Source organism: Acomys minous, assembly GCF_964271855.1.
Source record: "Acomys minous genome assembly, chromosome: 8".
Taxonomy (NCBI): Eukaryota; Metazoa; Chordata; class Mammalia; order Rodentia; family Muridae; genus Acomys; species Acomys minous.
Window position 1 is genome coordinate 72,587,378 of NC_140489.1, and position 22,155 is coordinate 72,609,532.

Here is a 22,155-nt window from a genome sequence, read left to right on the forward strand (position 1 = left end):
ACACACACACACACACACAGGCTCACAAGCATCCACAACTCCATTTCCTGGGTGTCTGATGCCTTCTTCTGAACTCAGGTACCAGGCACACACATAGTACACATATATGCATGCAGGCAAAGCAATCACACACAAAATGAAACAAATTAATTTAAATAAAACATAATGAATGCTTTTAAAAGGGCTTTGAGCATAGAAACCCAGTCCTGGATACAATCCTTAGGCCCCTGTCCATATGAAAGTCCCTTTTTATAACACTGAAGCCCCATCTCATTGCACTAAGAATTCATCAACAGTAATTGGTTTGCACCATCTTTATATTATTATTATTATTATTATTATTATTATTATTATTATTATTATTATTATTAAATCAATTAACTGATGTGTGTGTGTACACATATGCATGCATGTGCCACATGTGGAGGCCAAAGGTGTTCTTCCTTCCACCATTTAAGTCCTGGTCATCGCACTCAGGCTCTCAGGCTGGGTGGCAGGTGCCTTTACCCACTGAGCCATCTCCTTGGGTATCTTAAGGCTGATCTATACCTACAATGCATATGGAAGGAACTCGTAACTTCTTATCTATTCCTACCTGTATCTCTGACGCAGATTATTCTTGGCCTTTCCCAAAAGTCAGTTTTGTTTTCCTTAACACAGCAAGAATATCTCAAGAGATATTCTCATTAATGTAAATTTTATATTTTCCTCCAAAAATGAATCTTCTAAGATGGAAATGCCTGCACTGTTATTCCTTTTCCTCCTCTACCATTCTGACACCCTCATTTCAGGCAGGTAGCTAGCAGCCAGAGTTTGCAAATTCCTTTTCTCAGTTATTTTTGTCAAGGCAGAAAACAGAATCTGGATGCAAGCATTCTTACTGTCATTTGTAAAAGTCTAAATTCACTGTTTATTCGAGCTGTCCTGGTAAGAGAGAAAGTGGAGGAAATGGAGGACACGCCAATGTGTGCATGTCTGGGGAGCCTGGAGAGCCCTGAGGTCTCAGGTATGATGCCTGCCCAACACCTTGCCCCAGGACTCAGATATAAGGCCCAAGGCCTAGCTACTCAAAGCTATCATACAAAAGCCACCTTAGAGTCTGAGGAATTCTGATAAGCCCTGGGCTACCTCCACATGGGTAGACACCAAACCTCTGCACATGAGGGAAGTGAGGTGACCCAGAGAGCGAATACAACTTAAATTAAAATCAGTCTTCCCAGAGAGGTCTTTCATGGTAAGATTGTAAAAGGAGACTAAGAGACAACATGGTATCAATTTGGTTTCTTTCCTCCCGCCCCCCTTCATGTTTTAAAACAATGTATTTATTTGTTAATTTATTTTACTTTGTTGTCAGGAATTAAATGCAGGGCCTTACACATGTTAAACAAACATTGTATCAACTGAGCTACAAGCTCTGGTCTAAGACAATATCTTTAAGTCTGGGCATGGTGGCACATGCCTTTACTCCCAGCACTCAGGAGGCAGAGGCAGATGGATCACTCTGAGTTCGTGGCTAGCCTGGCATACAAAGGGAGTCCAGGATAACCAAGGAGACACAGAGAAACCCTGTCTCGAAAAAATTTTTTTAAAAAATACATGCCTATCTGTATAATTTTCTTGACTGTATGTCTATCATTTATTCAATTCAGATATTAAACAGGTATTTACTTATTTTTGCCTCATTCATTCTTCCCTGGTCCTCACATACATTGATGGCTATAGTAGAGACCACCCCTAGTACACACTTATTTATTTATCACTATTTGGTTGGGCATTTTTGAGTCTCCTTTAAAAATACCTTTACCATTTGTGGATATTTCATAACGTAATTTTCTTTTTTAAAAAAAATTCCAAAATACCCACAATACAAAGAAAAGCAAAACAAGCCTCACATGAACACCTTCCATCCTGTATCATACTTGAAGTTTTCACTAATTTGTTTTACTATTCTGAGTAACATCTTTCTCTAGAGAATTTTAAAGCCAGCCTGAGACATATTCTACTACTGTGCCAATTAGACAGCATCTTAAAAGACACAATATTTTATGAACATATAGTCACAATGTCTTTATCATGGTAACACAGTCACACATTATTTGACTAAAACCACAACCACATTCAAACTTCCTGATGGTCCTGAAGCGTGCAATTTATAGATTTCATTTCGGCTACCATTCAAACAAGGCCCACAGATTACACTCTATAGTGGTATCTTTCTTCAGATAGGAGAGAAGTCAGAGAGTAGCCACATTTTGGTCTTTGCCATGCAGGAAGGCTTCAGAGTGGCCTTATTGCTAAAAACACACTTTGGGAGTACAGAGCATGAGCAAACCCAGACGAGCCCCCAAACACTGAAAAATCCAATCCCCACCAAACAAGCAAAGCAAAGCCTGGAGCTACATGTAGCAGAAGGAACAACTGAAGTTCACTTAAATGACTCCTGTAAAGCAGAGGGTTCATATACATCCCCACATCTGGCTGTCAGCCATATGGTCTTATTCTGAAGTATTTGGGGTACCTGCTACTTGGGCTGTTGGCAGTTTTATGTTAATGTACAGTGAACAGCCTGCTAGGGAAGTATCAGTTTTTCTACAGTGGTTGCAAGTGTGGAACAAAGGACACACTTTATGTTTAGTAAGAATGTGAATCCATCTAAAAATAGAAAGTGAAAACTTTACAGCAAAATGGGGGCCACATAGACAGTGAGCTGGCAAGGATTAACCTCCTCAGACCACCTTACTCTTCCAAGGGTGCACATAAGTGAACAAAATTTGGGGAGTAATATATAACTTTCCCCTTCTATTGATATAATATTTTATTCCTTTAACTTAGTAAATAAAAATATTGAGGATTAACACATTTAATAAAAAAGTGTTTCCTTATCACCACTTGGTTCTTGCTCTTCAAATATAAGTTATCAAAACCATAGTGTGATATCATTGCACATCCACTAGATGTGTAGGAATTGGGACCCTGGTACCCTGTTGATGGCGATGAGAAAAAGGACAAAAGCTATGCAAACAGTGTGCCAGTTCCTCAAAAAAAATTTAAAAGTACAATTATGACAAGGTCCAGCAATTTTTATTCTGAGCATCTACCCATGGGAAGAAAAAGCGAGACCCCAAGAGGCCCCTGAACACCATGTTCACAACATCATAACTCATAATGGCTCAGGGTGGGAGCAATCCACACATCCAGGGACAGACATGGAGAAGGAAAATGCAGCAAAGCCACAACAGTGGAATATCACTGACCCTCAAAAGGAAAGCAAGCTCTAACCTCTACATATACCAAAGGGGAAGCTCAAGGTCATTATCCTAAAAGAAGCAAGTCAGTGGCAGGAAGGTTAGGGTTGACTGGCAATGTGAACTATCGTTCAACCACCGAGAAAGAGTTAAGATCACAAATTTTATGAGTATTTTACTACATTAAAATATCTTCAAACATATTTTAGATTTTAATCAAGTTATAAGGATACTATGTCAAGTGGGCCATGAGTATAAGACATGGCAGCATAAAGTGGTTGGTGGTGGCACACACCTTTAATCTCAGCACTGGGGAGACAGAAGCAGGCTGATCTCTGTGAGTTCAAGGCCAGCCTGGTTTATAGTGTGAGTCCAGGACATCCAGGCTACACAGAAAAACCCTCTCGGAAACCAAAACCAAAACAAAACCCCCAAACAAACAAACAACAGCAGGTTCCAATGAAGAACCTGACACTGCTCTGCCAGGAACCACTGTTTTCTAGGCCTCATTTACCTCCTGGCTCCATAGACAACCGAACCTTCTGGTTTTGTTCCCTTGTTCTCAGTCAGACTCCTCTATTCCTAGATCTGGTGGATAAACTAGCAAAGCCATTGATCTGCTCTGGTTAAGGTGAAAATGACCACTTTAAGACCCTGCTTGCTCAAATGATCCAAAATGGAGTGGCTAAAGGAAGAGAATAGTGAATTCATCGTGGGCTTAATATACACTAAAGTGCCCAAAGACCTACATAGCTAAGAAGAAGCTTCAACTTTCTCATGTAAATGCGATTTACAAAGCACATTTTATACTATAAAATGTTATATGATTTTAGGGTGACAAAGTATTTTTAAAGCGCACAACTGAATTCTTGTCTGACAGCTGTGGTGGAAAGTAACACTGGGAAGCAGCACACGGTGGCACACACCTATAACCCCAACACTCAGGCAACTGAGGCAGGACAAGTGTGATTCCAGCCCAGCCTGGGCTACAGAGTGAGACTTTCTTAAACACAAAGAAACCAGAACCAAAACCAAAACTAAGATAAAAATGTGGTGCTTAGTTCTTATTGTTAACTTGATCCAAATGAGGGATGCCTAAGACATGATTGGTAAGGCACACCTCCGGGAACATCTTTTTTCCAGTGATGACTAACAGGAAAAGACTGTTGTGGGAGTGGGCGGCGTCATCCCTCAGGGCAAGGACATGCCCTGTGTTAAGTAGCCTTGTCTCTCTCATTCCGAGTTCTAGCCTCTCTAGCGCAATTTAGCTCGGTTAGGAAACATTCATTATTCTCAATGTACAAATCCCCACTGTGATCAATAAAGGGGGTCAGGTGGGGAGGGTGGCCTGCTAGCACTGGCATACTCTTCTTTCTGCTTCTTGACTTCCATGAACTGAGCAGCTTTTCTACACCATACCCTTCTACCATGATGTGCTCTCTCACCTTAGTTCGGAAACAATGAAGCTGGCCAGTACCAGAGGGAAATGAACAATAAAACACGTCCATTCTCCTTTAAGTTATTTCTGCCACGCATTTGCTAGACATGAAATCTAAGCTGTTATAATGGTGAAAAGTTGGTCACAGGTAAAACTGCAACATAATGACTAGATCTGCAATATTAGTAGGTTTGTATTTAAGTGGTCTGATCACAAAGTTACAGCTACCCTTGAAATCAACTTCCCCTCTGCCTCACAGTAGAATGGGAAAATCTTTAAAATTCATGCAGTTTTGGGGAAAAGCCAAGACTTCTTCGTAAGACAATATAGAAAGAAATGAATGACGTAAGGCTTTAGATTCTATACCTGAGGTACGTACATCATGATGGGACTTGTACATTGAGAATACTAAATGTTACCTAACAGCTAGGTTATGCTAGAGAGAGTCTTCAGGGTTAGGACAGCAAAGGAGGGAGCCAGTGCTGCTTAAGACATGGCTTTCTGTCTTTGGCCAAGTACCTAAGGAACACTCGGGAAACTAGCTTGCTCTCCTCCGTCCCAGAGACTGTGCTTCAAGGTCTATGGGGGAGACAGAGAATTTGCATTTCTCACACGGCTCCGGGGGAGGAGGATAGTACTTTGGATGGCACTTTCAACCCTACTGATCTAATGGATGCCACTATGGGGTGGGACGGTGCACATACATCTGCACCTAGGAGAGGTAGAACTACTTCTGCTCTGTCATAAATATCAAACCGATAGTTTATGAAACACATCGGCTTTATTAAGTAGACTAAGACAATGGGGCATAAGTGCATGGCTACCCTGACCTGGGTGCAGTCATACAATCATACACAATAACACTCAGAGAAACCCATGGTGCCCACTACTTTGGTAACCCATCCACATCTGGTGTGATTCCTAACAGACTCTGCGAAGAACCTCACCAACTGTGCTGCTTGGGAAAGCATCCCAGTCCAGCACTCAGTAGGAAATGCAATGCTAAATTAATGTCACATGCAACCAGGGCACCACAAGGCTCATCAGAGAGGCCTTGGAGACAAGACAGAGTCAGCCAAGCACAGACACTAAGGAGACCACTCTCCAGACATTTCATGCTGAAGTGTTTTAGTGGAACTGAGAGATATCATGATTTATCCTAACTGGCCTTTCATTGTTGGATCTTATTTTGCTGATGTTAACTCGTTTTATTTTTTCTGAGATCACCAGCAAGTATTTATGAGTAACAAAGCTCCCCACATTGCTGTGTATATTGGAGGGTCATGTGAGTTCTGGACAAAAATCATTCTGTAACAAGGAAAAAAAAATTGCTCTTTCTTTTGTTTGTTTGTTTTTGAGACAGGGCTTCCCTGTAAAGCCTTGGCTATCCTGGACTCACTTTGTAGACCAGGCTGGCTTTGAACTCACAGCAATTTGCCTGCCTTTGCCTTCCAAGTGCTGGGATTAAAGATGTGCACCACCATGTCTGACCAATCCTACTATTTTAAGTTGTACTTCAATGAGCCCCTCAAGAAGGAACTCTCAGATCATTACATAGTCATGTCAATCACTTGAATAAATTACAAGGGATTCAAATGTAGTAACAGTTAATGATATAAAATGTGCAAAATTAATATGCCAAATTAAATGTCATGAATTTCTATAAAGAGATTCTATGCCAATGAAATTTAGAACAGTTTATTTTCCAAATATTATTCTTTTTGTGCAGGCAGATCTGTGCCACCAATTTTCTGGGATGATGTGCCTCTATGCTGTGGAAGATTATCACAATTGGATCTAACAGTCTCTTAGCAACTGCAAATGCTTTTAAAGGCCTTTGGCGATAATCTTTGTGGCACAGGTCAATGGCCTGAAAGGTGTTTTAGAATGGTGGCGTTTAAGGCAATCTTTCACAAAGTTTAATCCAAATTTATGATGATTCAGAGCTTCTTTTCAGAGTTCTGAAAGTTTTCTGTTGGTGTAGTTCCCTATTCTGAATGCTTAGTTCATTGCTGGAGAATGTTCAAGGGATACTAAATCTCAAAACCTATCATTAATAAGGAAAACCACAAAGGTATTGTGGTGTTTTTCAAGTAGACACCAATGTAAAGAATTAATCTTATTCAGTGCCACAGTGTCAGTTTCTGGAGAGCTGTCTGTGTGTGATAGAGAACTTGACCCATGAGCACTGAAAATCTCTTGATTGATTTGCACATCTGCTTCCAAATGTGTCATTAATGAATCGCTCTTCCTATGTATATGTAAAAGTCGGGAGATGATCTGTACCACAGTAGGGGGTTCACTTTTTACCACTTACCTAGGTTTTGCCACATGCTAAATATTTCACAACCCATGGTGACCCGCATATCACCATACCTGAAATAGAAAAAAATTTTTTATAATTTCCTGAATAAAGTAGTTGTGTTTCTTTAGGGTATAATGTGTCATTCTGAATTAAAGGCAAGGTATTTGAATTACAGATATCAGTGAACAAGTCTTGGTGACCCTAAATAAAATATCCAGATAAACTCATAACTTTTGGTTTCTATAATAATTTTGAAACCTGAAAAACCCATCAAGAAATAATATTAATAGGTTGAAAAATATTGAAATTTCCCTGAAAACCCTGCTCTAGCGATTGCATCACTACTTGTCGGTTCCAGCTACAGGCATTCTGATTTGTGAGTGGCTGGAACTAAAACATCTGTAAGGCCACACTTCCCTCGTTGGTACTTACTTTTCTAGCACCTTTTTCTTTTTGGAAGGTGTGAACATCTCCAGTTGCAGACACAACTGGTTTATAAAGATGACAGCGAGGTAAAAGTAGGAATCCCAGATCTAAAACAAGAACAAGATATTTCAATACTATTGTGCGAGGTGAGTTGATGCAGCAGCTGGCATTTGCTTTCACAGCAGGAAAGCGATGAGAGTGAAACTGGAGTAGGTTAGGTACCAGCCACAGCGAGCTATGAGTGCACAGGATGGGTGTGGAGTCACTATGCCATTTGCTACTGTTGCAAGGACACACTTGAAATTTTCTACAATGAAGTAACAAAATTAAAGAAATGCTCCCTCCTTAGATATTGCTTGAAATCTGAACCCCAAAGGCTTGAGTTTTCTGGCATAGCTAAAGGACGCATGCTTTGCTTGGTTGACAATACTCTGAGCATCTCCAAGCAGCCTTAGGTGCTTCATTCCTGCGTGGATTCATTTTTGGAGGTTCTTTTGATGCAGAACTTTTTAAAAAAATGCATCTGTAGCTCTGGAAATGCTTTAATTGCTTTAAATTCACATTGTGTTTAAAAATTCCCTATCTAGACAATTTTTTTTTGAGTCATAAATTTTCTTCTGCCAAATAGAGAATCAGAAAGCCATCAGAATAAAATTTCCAGAAATAAACAGCTAAAACCATGTTGGACATATGGAATGCAACTATGCCTCCAGTGATGTCATGTCAAATGAGAGCTAAATAACTACAAGAAATAGAACAAGAGCTGTCTGTCATAGCTAAGAGCTCTCATAAGCAAAACAAGGATGTGGTAAAAAAAAATCCAAACAAAACAATTCTACTAAATATATATTTTTAAGGGGTGTTGGATTCTTCTGGCATTGGAGTTAAAAGCTACCCAACACAGGTGCTGAGAATTGAACTTGGTTGAGAGCAGCAGGCAATCCTAAGTGTTGTGCTCTTCCCAGCCCTCTCCACTAATAATATCTATTCAAAGAAATACAGGCACGTTGCAAGCTTAATTTTGCAAGAATGTACATTCTAATGGATAATTTACAAGGAGAAAGTAGTGGAGGAAAAGAAATACCAAAAAGCAGAGGGCTAGGGCTGTACCTTGTGTGTGTGTGTGTGTGTGTGTGTGTGTGTGTGTGTGTGTGTGTGTGTGTGTGTGTTTCCTTTTTTCAAATAGCAAATGACCACGGGTAGACAAAGGTACTTGCTAAGCTATGGTGACTGGTTATCCAGGGTTGCAGATATAATATATTGACTTTTCATAGTCAAGTTTCTACTGTTCTTTAGATGCTTTTGTTTTTTGTTTGATTGAACTAAACCCAGGGTTAGTTTATGCATACCAGGCAACAGTACTTAAAAATGTTTATTGCATTTGTGCTTCCTGTATTTTCTAGTTATCAAATAATAAGATCTTACTAAATGTTTCATGTTAAACATGTTATTGAAAAATAGGAAATAAAGATACCAAAATAGAACCATTATTGAGAAAGGAAGCCACAGCAGGCACACACCATCTACACACTGTCATTTGCTTTGATTAAAAAAAAAAAAAAGAGGGGGGTGTCATTTAGACTCGGTGGACATGCAAGAATACCACCAGTTAGGATCGAGAATCCTGCCTGAGAGAATCATTGTAAGGTTTCACAGTTTTCATTAATTTATTCCAAAAATTCAAAGCTCGGGAACTGTTCATTTTTATAATTTTTTAAATAAATTTTACAAAGCAAAAATCTAAAACTCTAAAATAAGACTTTAAAATGACTTAGAAACATGTACTAAATCCTCTTTGTCTGGAAGCACACAAAAAGCACAATAATTAAGATTTATGGTAACAAGTCTAGTCAATCTTTTGTGCACAGTGATTGCCATGAGGCTGATACCGGTGTAACGACTCTACCTATTGGCAGATGTGATAACAAGTGGTCTACCGTTATGCTCAGTTGAAACCAATATTATCAGGAACCCAAGTGAGGAGCCAGATACTGACCTTATAGTCAAAGTTCTCATTTAAGAAGTTCTTGCGGAGGGCATCAGAGAGGTACAGAACTGTTGTAATGATAACACTAGTGATTAAAAAAAAAAAGACATTTTGAGCTAAAATTTCACATTAGTGAAAATCAGTTAATATATAAGAATAAAAAGCATCTAAGATAAAAGAAAACCTCCTCCAGTAAGCATGTGGTCTCAGAAAGAACATGAACTTATACAGAAAAAAACAAACAAACAAAAAACCCCCCAAAAAACAAAAACCCAAAACTCTACCAGGGTTAGTTTCTTCATAAAAAGATACATAGGAATATTTATAAATTCAAATAATTCAGACATAAATATACTCATCTATTGATGTTTTATGACTTTGAAATTAAATTTTAGACAAAGCAAAATTACTTAATGTAAATGTGACTGTCTGTATTTGATTATCACGAATGACGGAGAGCATAAAGATGCAATGATACATACAAAGACAGGATGCACTGTGCCTTTATTAGACAACTTCGCTCTGTTCTTCCACATGTAAGGTCTTAGCGGGCACAGAAGGACTACGGGAGGCAGAGTCACATTGCTTAAGTTCCTATAGCCCCTGTAAAACAGCCACTCCAAGAAACAGGCATCTTTCTAGGGTAGAAGAACACGGGGCAGCCCTATGTTCTTAGCTAAGTGTACCACCCCTAAATACAGCTATATTTATCTTGCTTGGGAGATTGAGGAAAAAAGGATTTGGCAAATATCCTTGCCTAGTTCTGAACAGAGTTCTGTAATTTGTTCAAAATCTTTTTGATAGCCAGAAGTGTGTCTATTCAAATTTGAAGGTGTTTGTAATTGGTGAATTTAATGGTGAGACAAGCCACCACTTTAACTACTGAAGAGTAAGCATGAGTGTATAAATGGTTAACTCCTCTAACTGGTCATTTCTTAACTTAATATGTAATGTTGCATTAGGTTGTGTTGAGGCCCAGCTCTCGTAAGAGTCAGAATTGAAGAGATAAAGGGCAGAGTAAAATGAAATACCCCACCAATATTACATTGTGGTTATGCTACTGGAAAAGTATAGATGAGTATTTACTATTATTAATTGGAATACTATTTATAGCCTCTGAAGGATATAATGGCTCCCTAGTGTTTTCACCTGCTGGAAAGCTCACTATGCATTTTCTTGCCACATGGGAAAACATTAACAAGGCCAAGGGGTGCGTGGATGAATGTGGACATTCCAGGCTAAGAAAGCCAAGGAAAGCACTCGAAGGGGCCCTGTTTATACACAGGTACACGCATTTTTGAACAAGTCATGGTACTTTAAAAGAGGTTGGTTACCAAAGTTAAATGTAAGAAAAACTTGTAAGACTGAGAGTCGGTGTGATTTCTTCAGCTCCTTGCGGCAGTTATCAGAAGGAGTGACTTGAGATGATGCTATAGAGTGGCTGTCTGCGTAGATGCCCCCCAAAACAGTGACAACAAATGAAGAAATAACTGAGGGTCCCAAAAAAGACTTTATCCCGTGAGCGTCACTCTTCATTACTGGTGGATGAAATGCTATCTGGCAAGAGGGCTCTCTGCCCATCACTTAGATCCCTGGGATTCTAGGTTTAGTTAGGGAAGCTTGGAGGCCCTTAGGTGTGCAGCTTGGTGGCAGAACGTGTGCTTAGACTTCACGCAGGCCGAGGTTCAATTAATCCATCAGTCAAGCCGGCAAACAAATGACCTCTAAAAACCCAACCAGCCGAAACAAGTAAAAATGTGTATTCTGTGTGTGCGCGCATGCATCTGTGCACGCGGAGAGTTCAGTGCAAGATGTCCACAGCCAACAGTGGACATCCTAGCGCCACACGTCTACCTGCATCTTCTATGGAAGTCTAAAATCTGACCTCAGGACCTCATGTTAGTGTAGCAAGTACTCTTATTCACCGAGTCATCTCTACCAACTGAAATTTTGTACTTTTAATAGATATACATAAGCTTTGTGCTTGATGTTCAATGGAAAAATACATAGTCCCACGACTGCCGCACTTTACATAGCAAACCAACTTCTGGCCCATAAGTCTATATATGGTTATTACTTGGAAGCAAGAACCTCTACTACAAATGAAATTTAGCATATTTGATATTATGACAACTGGGCCTAAGGTTCTGGAAAGAGGATGACTATCTCAAAAGTCCAGTTGAGAAAAGTAATTCCCTAAAAGGATGACATTCATGCAAGGTCATAAACAGATAATATTCATTGCAGCTTTAGCTGCATGTACTGATAAATAACATGGGACCTCTGTGATCTTAGTACTAAAACATTTCAAAAGTCACAGACAGCTGTCTTCCCTCTGGAGATTAAAACGTGCACAGGGCATCTGGCTTTGCAGAGCTCCCCGGGCTATTTTTGGTGCATCTGGAGTAGAGAGCCACCTTTTTAGACCAGCACCATGCTTCTCAAGCTTGAGTGGGTACCTGGTAACCCAATTAACATCCAGACAATGAGTCAGGCAGCCTGGAGTAGTTCTTGGAAGTCTGTATCTCTAACAAGCCCCAAGTGATAGCAGTGTTCATTTCTGTAAAGCATCCTGTGAAGAGCAGTGAGGCTGTAGTGCAGTGGTTCTCAACCTCCCCTTTAATACAGTTCCTGACATTGTGGTGAGCCTAAACATAAAATTATTTTGTTGCTACTTCATAACTGTAACTTGCTACCATTATGAATCATAATGTAAATATTTGATATGCAGCCCTCAAAAGGGTCGTGACCCTTGGGGTCAATAGACTGCTTGATCTGAAAAGTATCCCAACTAATTCTGCTCCCACATGCTCCTGTCTATGGGATTTAGCAGTTTTAGGGTCTTCAGTGCAGCATGTAGTCCTGTTGCTAGACTGATGAACTTGCCCCTCGTCAGAGCTGCCTGATCTCCCGGTATAGAGGCACCAGGTGCAGGCTTCTCAGTGAGGCTGGAAAATACTAAAGCCTGAGAAAATGAAAGGCTCCCAAATTAAAACTATGAAATAAAAACCAAGATATGATGAACTACGTGCTCACAGGATATAATTTCATTGATTGTCCAATTTAATATATATCTAATTTTTACTAAGTTAAAAATGATAGGTTACCTCTTAGAACTTTTTAAGAATTCTCAAACCAGTTCAAATGCTGATAAACAGAATTTTTTCCTTGGCGAAGGCTATGTAATATGGATCTGTTTAGTGTGTTTAATATGATAGAAGACCCTGAAGCAAGACTTCTCAAGGCTAGAAGGCCCTTAGAAAGGGTCTACTTCACACGCTCGCCATTTATGTGTCCCAGTTCATTACAGGGGCTTGAACTCAGCACCGAGCCACAGCTTACCAGCACAAAAGCCCCCATGCCAGTTAACGGAATTCATATTTACTTGTTCCATTGTGCTTAGTATTGTGCAGTTGAAGGCATTTCTTTAATTGTTCCCAGTTAATTTAAAGCCACATGGTGCCTCTGGCTTGATTCTTTTCTTTGTTTCTGAACATGGGACTTTTTTTTTTTTTTTTTTTTTTTTTTTTTTTTGTATATTCCAAATGCTTCAACCTCAATAGCTGAGAAAAGTTTGAAATTTGCTACCAGAACAGCCAGATGATCGACTCTGCCACAAACAATGTGGGTGCAAGAGTTGCTTTGACAATGCCAATCTCCACGGGCAGAAAATGATGAGAACTGAGCCACAGGGAATAAAGTCTACAGCTTCCGGTGTTCCAGTTGTCCCCTCATTCTGTGATGAGGAGTTATCTCCAATCAACTCGATTCCCTAGTCTCTTGCTTCCTCACTCCATTGGAAACTTACATCTTGGAATCTGTTCTTTCAAATGTGACTAGGACTGGGATCTGCTCAAGCAGAAGCCATGTCCAGTAACCACGGGCAGACTGAGAAATACCCTGTAGGAACTACAGAGTAGAGAAACTTGGCTATCAACAATGTTCTCCCACCCCCTGCCCCCCAAGGCAGGGTGCCACTATGTAGCACTGACTCATCCGGAACTCACTATGTAGACTAGCCTTAAACTCATAGACATCTGAATACCTCTGCCTTCCAAGAACTGGAATTAAAGGTGTGCACCACCATGCCCAGCAAATGTCGATGCTTATATGTTAAAAAAAACTAAGAAAACAAACCTGGAATATAACTTCCCTCTAACTTGGAGTATTAATTGGGGACAGCATAAATCAAGAGGAAGATGCTTAGGGAAGATGAAAATCATGAACAGTCAACAGGGAAATTAAAATTAATTAATTTAAGGTGGGAGGAGTTCTAAAACTCCAGAAAGCATGAGAACTATCTAAGGGACAAACAGACACCAGGCCACATCACCACCTGTGGCCTGGTGGGAAAGGACTGTGGCCGAGATAGGTGATTCTGGTTCATAGGACCATCTTCTCTTGACTCCAGGATTGGTGTTACAGACAGAAGACAGAAGGTTGACAAGTTAGAGTTCAATTATATGTAGGGAATTTGGTCCTATTTGTGCTTGACCTAGCCTAACGTGAATGACTGTAGCCTTGTCTCTGTGTTTGAACTCATGCTGTGTAAGAATTGTAGATCAGACTGAAATTAGTCCAGCAGAGCTCACATAAGAGGAGGAGTCACACCATATCAGGAAACCAGCAAAAGGAGTGGGGAAGGCAAAGGGAAGCAGGAAGCTCTCTTGAGGAACTACAAGGAACTATAGCATCAGTTTTGACTCTAATTTTAACCTACTCAGCCCAAATCTTAACAAACCATTTCCTTCACATACCCAGTTTCCCTACAAACTGCTCACAGTCCTGGCATGGTGGTGCACACCTTTAATCTCAGCATTCAGGAGGCAGAGGCAGGCAGATACTGTGAGTTTGAGGTCAGCCTGGTCTACAAACAGAGTTCCAGGACAGCCAGGGCTACAAAAAGAAACCCTGTCTCAAAACCCCCAAGAACCAACCAACCAACCAACTAAACTGCTTATGACTCACTAAGATATGCAGTGTGCAAGTGTATCTTGCATAAATATTTGCAGTAACTATTTAAATCTGTTTAATATTATTAATATTACTAATAATAGTAAACTATATATTAACAAAGAGTTTTGATGAAAAATCAGTGTCTTAGTCCTCTCTCTCACTAACTATACTTTAAGGACAACCACACTTGATAAAAACAGAAAAATAATAGTTGTGTCAGTGGATGCTTGGCACACTCCCAAGGGAATCACCTAACCCTACCTTCATTCCTATGGTCGTGGAAAAGCTGCCAGTGCTCTAGTTGGCTTCAGTCAGCGTGTTCTAAGTGTGGACAGCTTTCTTGTTCTTAGGGAAGAAGTCTTCATACAAAAATATTGTACATTGAGCTCAACAGTATACTTTCATGATAGACTTATTCAGGTATAGAGAGGTCAGGGTGGGTACACCCAGCATAATGCATCAGTATCACGAACCCACAAACTTTCAAACCCACAAACATTGTTCCTTTAATTGGCCATCTTCCTTAACGTAACCAACACTTAACATATTGAGAGCATTCCTATTAGTCCATCCACAGGCTAGACTACTCCACATATTAAAACAATTCCCATTCTCCTAACTCTTTCTGGAGATAGTAAAAAAAAATTTTTTTTTTGTTACCATTTATAGCAAAACTCTTCAAAAGATCTGCCTGTAATTACTGTTTTCAGTCCTTCACCAGGCTCCGCTCTTGAATTCACCCTCTTCTGGCTTTTATTTCCACCGCTAGAGGAAAACAGCACTTGTCAAGGTCACTAGCACTGACAGCAGTGCTGGCTCCCAGAGGTAATTGCTGGTCCACATTTCTAGCTATACTTCCTTGAAGTATTTTCTTCTCAGGGTGTCGGGCCCCTAGCTGTCATCTTGCCTCAGTGGTCTCTCTGCATTGGCTCACTGCCTGACCTCTGAATGATGGCATGCCCCAGCCTCAGTCTTAAGGCATTTTGTGTTTTCAGTGCATACATTTTCTTCCTGGGAGCTCTCATTCCATTCCCCGGCCTCAGATCCCAACCATGGCTTCCCTGCCAGAAAGTGACAGCTCTAGCCCTAGCTTCTTCCCTTCGGTTCACCTACTTCCTCTCTTTCATCACCACTTGGATATCTAATAGCATCTTGTTTATTTGTTTCCTGTAACATTTCACTCTGTACTTCAGATTACCTGGAAGTCACTCTGTGGTTCAGGCTCATCTTACACTTGAGGCTTTTCTCCTGTTCTAGTACCCCGAGTACTGGAGTGACAAGCATCACACTGGGACACTAACAGCACTTACACTTACATTTGTCACAGACTTCTTCCCTCCCTCACTCTGTGGGTGCCTACTTTCCCCATATCTGCAAATTAACAGACTGATGTGGTCCTTTTTTTTCAGGCCCCAAATCTAAGGACCATCAGTCCCTCTCTCCTCTCTGATCACAGGGCCTTTTGCATAGGTTATCTCTACAGGTACTCATACTTTTTCTTTGTTGTTCGCCCACTGCGGTGGTTTGAATAGGTATGACCCCCATAGACTCCTGTGTTTGAATGTGTGGCCTGGATGGAGGAAGTGTGTCACCGTGGGGGTGGACTTTGAGGTCTCCTATGCTCAAGCTATGCCTAGTGTGGCACATGGTCTCTTCTGCTGCCTGCAGATCAAGATGTAGAAGTCTCACCACCTTCTCCAGCATCATGTCTGACTGTATGCTGCCATGTTTCCTGCCATGATGATAAGTGGACTGAGCCTCTGAAACTGTAAGCCAGCCCCAATTAAATGCTTTCCTTTATAGGAGTTGCTGTGGTCATGACGTCTCTTCACAGCAATACAACTCCAAGTAAGACATCCATTAGCACTTACATTAGCTTTAGCTCAAGTTTCACTCTTTTATGGAAGTCCCTGTTAGTTCAGTCCATAACAAAGGTAAGTCTCTTCAAAATTATCCCTACCACCTGAGTTCTTTATATTTTTAGCACTGGAAAAAAATATCTACAGTATAAATAGATAAATGATATCCGTTTAAATGAATTAGTTATTTGTGCTTCCTTCACATAGAGTGAGTGAGCAAGTCAGTCAGTGAAATACACACACACACACACACACACACACACACACACACACGGGGTGGGGGGAGAGAGAGAGAGAGAGAGAGAGAGAGAGAGAGAGAGAGAGAGAGAGAGAGAGAGAGAGAGAGAGGATTCTCTCTGTATTTCTCTTTGAAATTTAAGGTGGTTTTTATGCTGTGTCTGAAGCCAACATACACATAAGACAAACAAAACAAGATCTGAGATGGCAAGTGAAGAGCCCAACTCTCCTCAACAGACAAGTACAATGTAAGATTTATCTCCTAGAAACAATACATAAAGCCATGACTTCATTTTTATTCCTATTTCACTATGGGCATGGGAAGGTGGTAGAGAGAAACTTCTCTCGATGTGTCCTGTATTTTTGGTACCTAGTTTTTAGCATCCTTCTGCTCTTTTGTTCTTGGATGGAGGAGTGGTTATCTTCTCCAGAAACATCTGCCAGGGACCTACAGAGTCCTGTGCAAGATGGAAGGCAAATTTCCTGTCCTAGTGCAACTGAGACCTGGTGTAGCTGCTGTATTTCAAAATGTACATACAAGTACGGATTTTAAAAAACACCATACAAGGCACCTGGCATCTGGACACAGCTTTTGGGGGACACCATATAAAGGAGAAACGTGATAATACTAAGGCAACACAGCTAAGGGGGACAGTTAAAGGTGTTCGATTCATTTGGAAACAGGAATAAAGAATGAACATGTAAAAGACTTAATTTTGGGATAGGCTATTTGGCTGTGTTCACGGGAAGGAGAATGATGACTTCTCAGCTAACAAAAGTGGGAACATGGGTTAAAATATGTCTTTCCGAGGCCTCAGTCAAGTGTCTGTCTAAGAAAGGTAGCAGCAAGGAAGAGGAGATGGGAGCTCTGAAGACATGGGTGCTCTTATCACCCAATTTAACCATTAGCAAAGTCCAACACTTTCCATGTACACACTTTAAAATATTTTCAGTAATTTGAACATCTTTCAGAAACCATCCTGCCTTGCCTCCTTCCTCTTTCCACACCTCCCTCCCTCCCAGCAGAGTTTTGCTGTGGAGCCCAGGTTGACATTGCCTTCTTGCCTTTAGCTTCCCGAGGACTACAGGTGTGCACCACCATACCCAGCTCAGAAACATACTTTTCTATCAATGTTATTTAGGTTAATACTAAATAAAAATAATCTAGGGTATATTTATGGACTGAGTCCTATTTATAAAGCAAGACCCATCACATATGGTTACCTAACTTGAAAAGGAAGTGGCTACTGCCACTGAGAGGAACACAGAGGAGGATGAGACAGAAGGGAGCACACGGAAACAGTCTGTCCCAACCTGGAGTCCTGTGCAGTAGGGAGGGTGAGTGTGTAGCTATTAACCATTGTCATGGAGAAACAGGTCCGGGTTGCTACCAGCACCAGCCTAGGTGACAATAGGGCATCGCTGTGGTCGGCAAGGGCTTGGGTTTACTATGGGAGAAATCTTCACTTTAAATATACTGCACACACCTCATCTCTGCCCACAGTTGTTCTTACTTGGTTAACACTGCCAATGAAAATCTTAAACATTGTGTGTACATTAAAGTAGCATATGCACTTTAAGCTACTAATGTGACCACGAAAACCTCTGAATGTAGGGGTCTTGAGGTGGGATGGACAGAGGATTTAGTATCAAAGAGCCATACTGTTGTCATGGTTTCCAGCAAGCTCAAGCACAGAGCCTGTGTACCTAAGGAAGAAAATGTTAAATTTATTTTCAGTTTGATGGTCTGCCACTGAAACTTTTAATTGAAGCCAAATGCTGCTCTGCACATGGGGCAAGCAGAACAACCAAAGTGTGTGTGTGTATGGGGGTGCTCTGTGATGCTGCTGCTACTGACAGCCTGGACTCCTTCCTGCTTGGCTCCCCAGATCATTTCATCTAACCTTTCCAGGTACCCTGAATCTTTGGTAATTTAGGGCGAAGACACCAGCAAGAGCTCCAATTTATCAAAGCATTCAGACATCCAGAGAAGCAGACGCTTGATTCTTTCACAGATATCAAAATACATATGCCGAATTCTAAAGAGAGTGATTTCACTAGTCTCAATTAGTCTTCAAAGTGGAGAAGCTGCTCAGTGCTTATGTAAAATATAATATGCCACAAGACACTATTTGTTACTTTACAAGTTTTTAACACATCATTTTTAACACCTCCAAGTCTAAAAATGCATCCTGAAAGAGAAGCCATATTAAGCATATCTCATAAAAACTGAATCCTGCATTCCAGGAGCTCTCACTATCACCGTACCTGCACATCTGAGGGGGCAGATGGTGACCCTGGCCTCACATCTGAGGGGGCAGATGGTGACCCTGGCCTAGGGTGAGTATGCAGAAAATCCCACCCTCACCCTAGGCATGTGGGTGTTGGCAGATGGAGAATGGTGGATGGCAAGAGGGTTTTAATGAAATGAACTAAGCATCAATTTCTAAAGTGGAGACGAAGACCCTGTTCTAAAGTTCACCTTCATTGTCCTCTGAGCCTATGGAGACAGGAAGCTGAGAGAGCAGCTAAGTCCATGGCCTTGAGCTTTATAGGAGCAGAGTAATACCTGCCAATTCTCACCAGGTCCAAGGCTCCTGTCTTGGCTCTTGTCCCTCTCAAATGCTTAAGATTACAGGGTGAACCACCACCCTGTTATACTACTTAATTTTTTTTTTTTTTTTTTTTTAATTTTGAGGCAGGGGTTTCTCTGTATCACCCTGGCTGTCCTGGAACTTGCTCTCCAGAGCAGACTGGCTTCGAACTCATAGAAATACCACCGCCTCTGTCTCCCAAAGTGCTGGGATTAAAAGTGTGTTCCAGCACGCTGGGCTATACAGTTTGATCCTTAAAAGACAATAGTTTAGTTATATTAAATAACAATTCAAAACAATAGTTAGATATTGTTTAAAAAAGATTGAAAAGTTGATTTGGTAGAGGAAAAAACGCATTAGAATGTGGAGGTTTTACCTTGTGATGAAACTACAAAGAACATTCTAGACCATCCTTTTCCCTTGCAAGTCGAGATGCAATTATCAACTGAAAAGTCTTACTTGTTGGCAACCAGGCGCATGACAGTCCAGTCCTTGGGGAACATCTCTGGGCGTATCAATATTCGGAATACAGTAAAAATCTGCAGCAGGAAATCCTTGCATAAAGAAGAGAGATGGTTTTATTGATTTGTCATAATTGTCAACATAAGGACAGAACGCAGTGTTGTTGCCATTATCGAAGCACCTGCAGAGAAGGGAGTCCGACTGCAGACACCTACCAGGAGAAGGGATCTTACATTCTGACCAGCCCCACCTCCCTGCCCAACCTGACTGCTCACTCATCTGTCTCCTTGTCTAGAAGAGGGGAAATCATTTTCTTACTGATCTTTACAAACTCTGCAAATGCAGGTCCTGGAGACAATATGGGAACCTGTCCAGAAGGTAAGCAGACAAACGTTCCCTTTCTTCCAGTACAGTGTCCTAAGTATCAGAACTTTCCAACCCAGGAGCATAATCGATTGTGTCAGCTCAGCTAATGGTTGTTGACATTTGGAAGGTTATTTTCATCAGAGGATCTTATACAACAAGCTGTGTTTTTAGAAGATGTTTTTGAGGTGCAGAACTAAGAGGATGGGTGCGACTTTAGGGAGTCAAAGTAAGCCTTCCTTCATGCATCACACAGAACTCCAGGGATACTATGTGCTGAGGTGGGCCAGCGACAAGCGCTTACCGGCTACAAGAGCACCAAGACACTCTCCACAGAGACACCAGGCAGAGGGCAGCAGCGGTTAGTACCTGACAGCCTAGAAAGGTCCTAGTGCTCCTATGTGTTTTGCTTTTTTGCTCTCTTTTATTTATTTTAATTTATGAGGTTTTTGTTTAGAACTGGAGAAATGGCTTGGCAGTTAATCACTGCTTTTGAGGAGGACTTGAGCTCACTTCCCAGCACCCACATTGTGTGGCTCACAGTTGCCTGAAACTCCAACTCCAGAGGATGTAATATCCTCTTGCTGCTTCTGTGAGTAACTGCACACACATAAGTCTTTAAAAAGGTTAAAGATTTTTGTTTGAAAGTGACAGAATTGCAAGTTTTTGCCATGTACATGCTACTTGCAACACACACACTGCAAAACACACACACACACACACACACACACACACACACACTGGAAGTCCAGTTAATTAGCAAGTGCTTTGCTCTACATAGTTATCATCTTTTGGGTGAGAACACTTACTCTTCTGACACGAAGTTGTTGTCAGACATTTGGTTATCAGTTTCCAGACATGGAAGTAGCACTTCTTTAAGTGTTACAAGAGAGAAGACCCAAGACATGCTAGCACATGATACTTAAAGGAAGGGAAAGAGGGAACTTACCACTTGTCATAAAAGAACTGGAGTTTTCTACTAAAAAGAAAGACTCGCTCAACCAGGTCTAGCTTATATTTATCAACCAGCAAACCTGAAAGCTTTATTTTGTGTAACCTTAAGCGATTCTAGGAAAATATATTTCTCTAACAATCTGATAGAAGGCAAAAGTGTGGGGTTCAGAAATAAAAGGCAACTCAAAATACAAGACTTGTATTTACAAATCTAGTAACACATCATGCTAAACAAGTAAGCTGCCTGCATAAAAGATTATGACTGTCACTCATATCAACAGAAGACTGTTAAAAACTGAGAACCATGTGGTAGCTTTTGTGTGTGTGTGTGTGTGTGTGTGTGTGTGTGTGTGTGTGTGTGTGTGTGTGTTTCTTTTTACACATTCTAACAGCTTCAATCAAGCCCACAAATATTTTGACAAGAATCTATTTCAGTTTCCTTGGCATTGACACACATATGTTGATCTATAGCATGTGGAAACATTCCCACTAGGTCACCTGTGCTTAAGGGGGCATGAAGATCCTGTGCCTGTCTGCAGAGGCACTAGGAGGACATGTTGTCCCTAAGTCATTCTACTGCAGGCTACATCATTTGGAGAGCTGGGAATGTGGCTTAGTGGAAGAGTGAGGATTGAACAGATATGCGGCCCTGTTTTTACATTAGGTCACTAGCATAGTAACTGTATGGGGTTCTTTTAAAAGGACTTCTCAACATTATTTTAATAGTTTTCCAGCTGATTCCCTTTCCCCCCTTTTTTAGATACTATTTTATTCTCAGTGTAAGATAGCTTTAGGATGAAAGGAGGTAAAATGATATTTTAAGCTGATGAAGTCAGAAAGCATGCCGGTTCAGAAATTCTAATATCTGATAGACCTCAAGAAAATATTAGAAGAGGTAAAGTCACTATATATTCAAAAGTCTAAGAGGATATTATAATTGTAAACATATGTACACTAACATTAGTGCAGTTAATTTTGTAAAAAAAAAAAAACACTGCTGTGTGTAAAAAAAAATTGACTGCAACACAATAACAGTGGGTGATCTAAATACCCCTCCCACCAACAAACAAGTAACAAGCAAAAATAAGTGAAGAAGCATCCGAGTTAAATGGCATCATGAAGCAAATGGACAAAAGAGACGTCTACAGTATGTCCCACCTAAATACTGCAAAGCACACATTCTTCTGCACAGTCCATGAGACTTTCTCTAAAATAGGCCACACTTGAGTACACAAAGCAAGTCTTAACAAATAAATGAAAAGTTAAATAGTTCTTGTATTCTACCTGATCACAACTGGAATAAAACTAAAAATCAACAAGAATATGGAA

The 22,155-nt window shown here is 40.7% G+C and overlaps 1 protein-coding gene across 4 annotated transcripts in view; it reads right to left on the minus strand.

The window, feature by feature from the left end:
- Window positions 1–22,155, minus strand: part of DOCK4 (dedicator of cytokinesis 4) — a 421,713-nt gene that overhangs the window by 63,937 nt on the left and 335,621 nt on the right. For all 4 annotated transcript variants that reach the window (XM_084791186.1, XM_084791187.1, XM_084791188.1 and 1 more), the window contains exons 27-30: window positions 19,507–19,601; window positions 9,411–9,486; window positions 7,421–7,521; window positions 7,001–7,059 (exon numbers count right to left, since the gene is read on the minus strand). In XM_084791186.1, coding sequence (XP_084647312.1) covers window positions 7,001–7,059; window positions 7,421–7,521; window positions 9,411–9,486; window positions 19,507–19,601 — 331 coding nt within the window. The remainder of the gene's footprint in view (window positions 1–7,000; window positions 7,060–7,420; window positions 7,522–9,410; window positions 9,487–19,506; window positions 19,602–22,155) is intronic.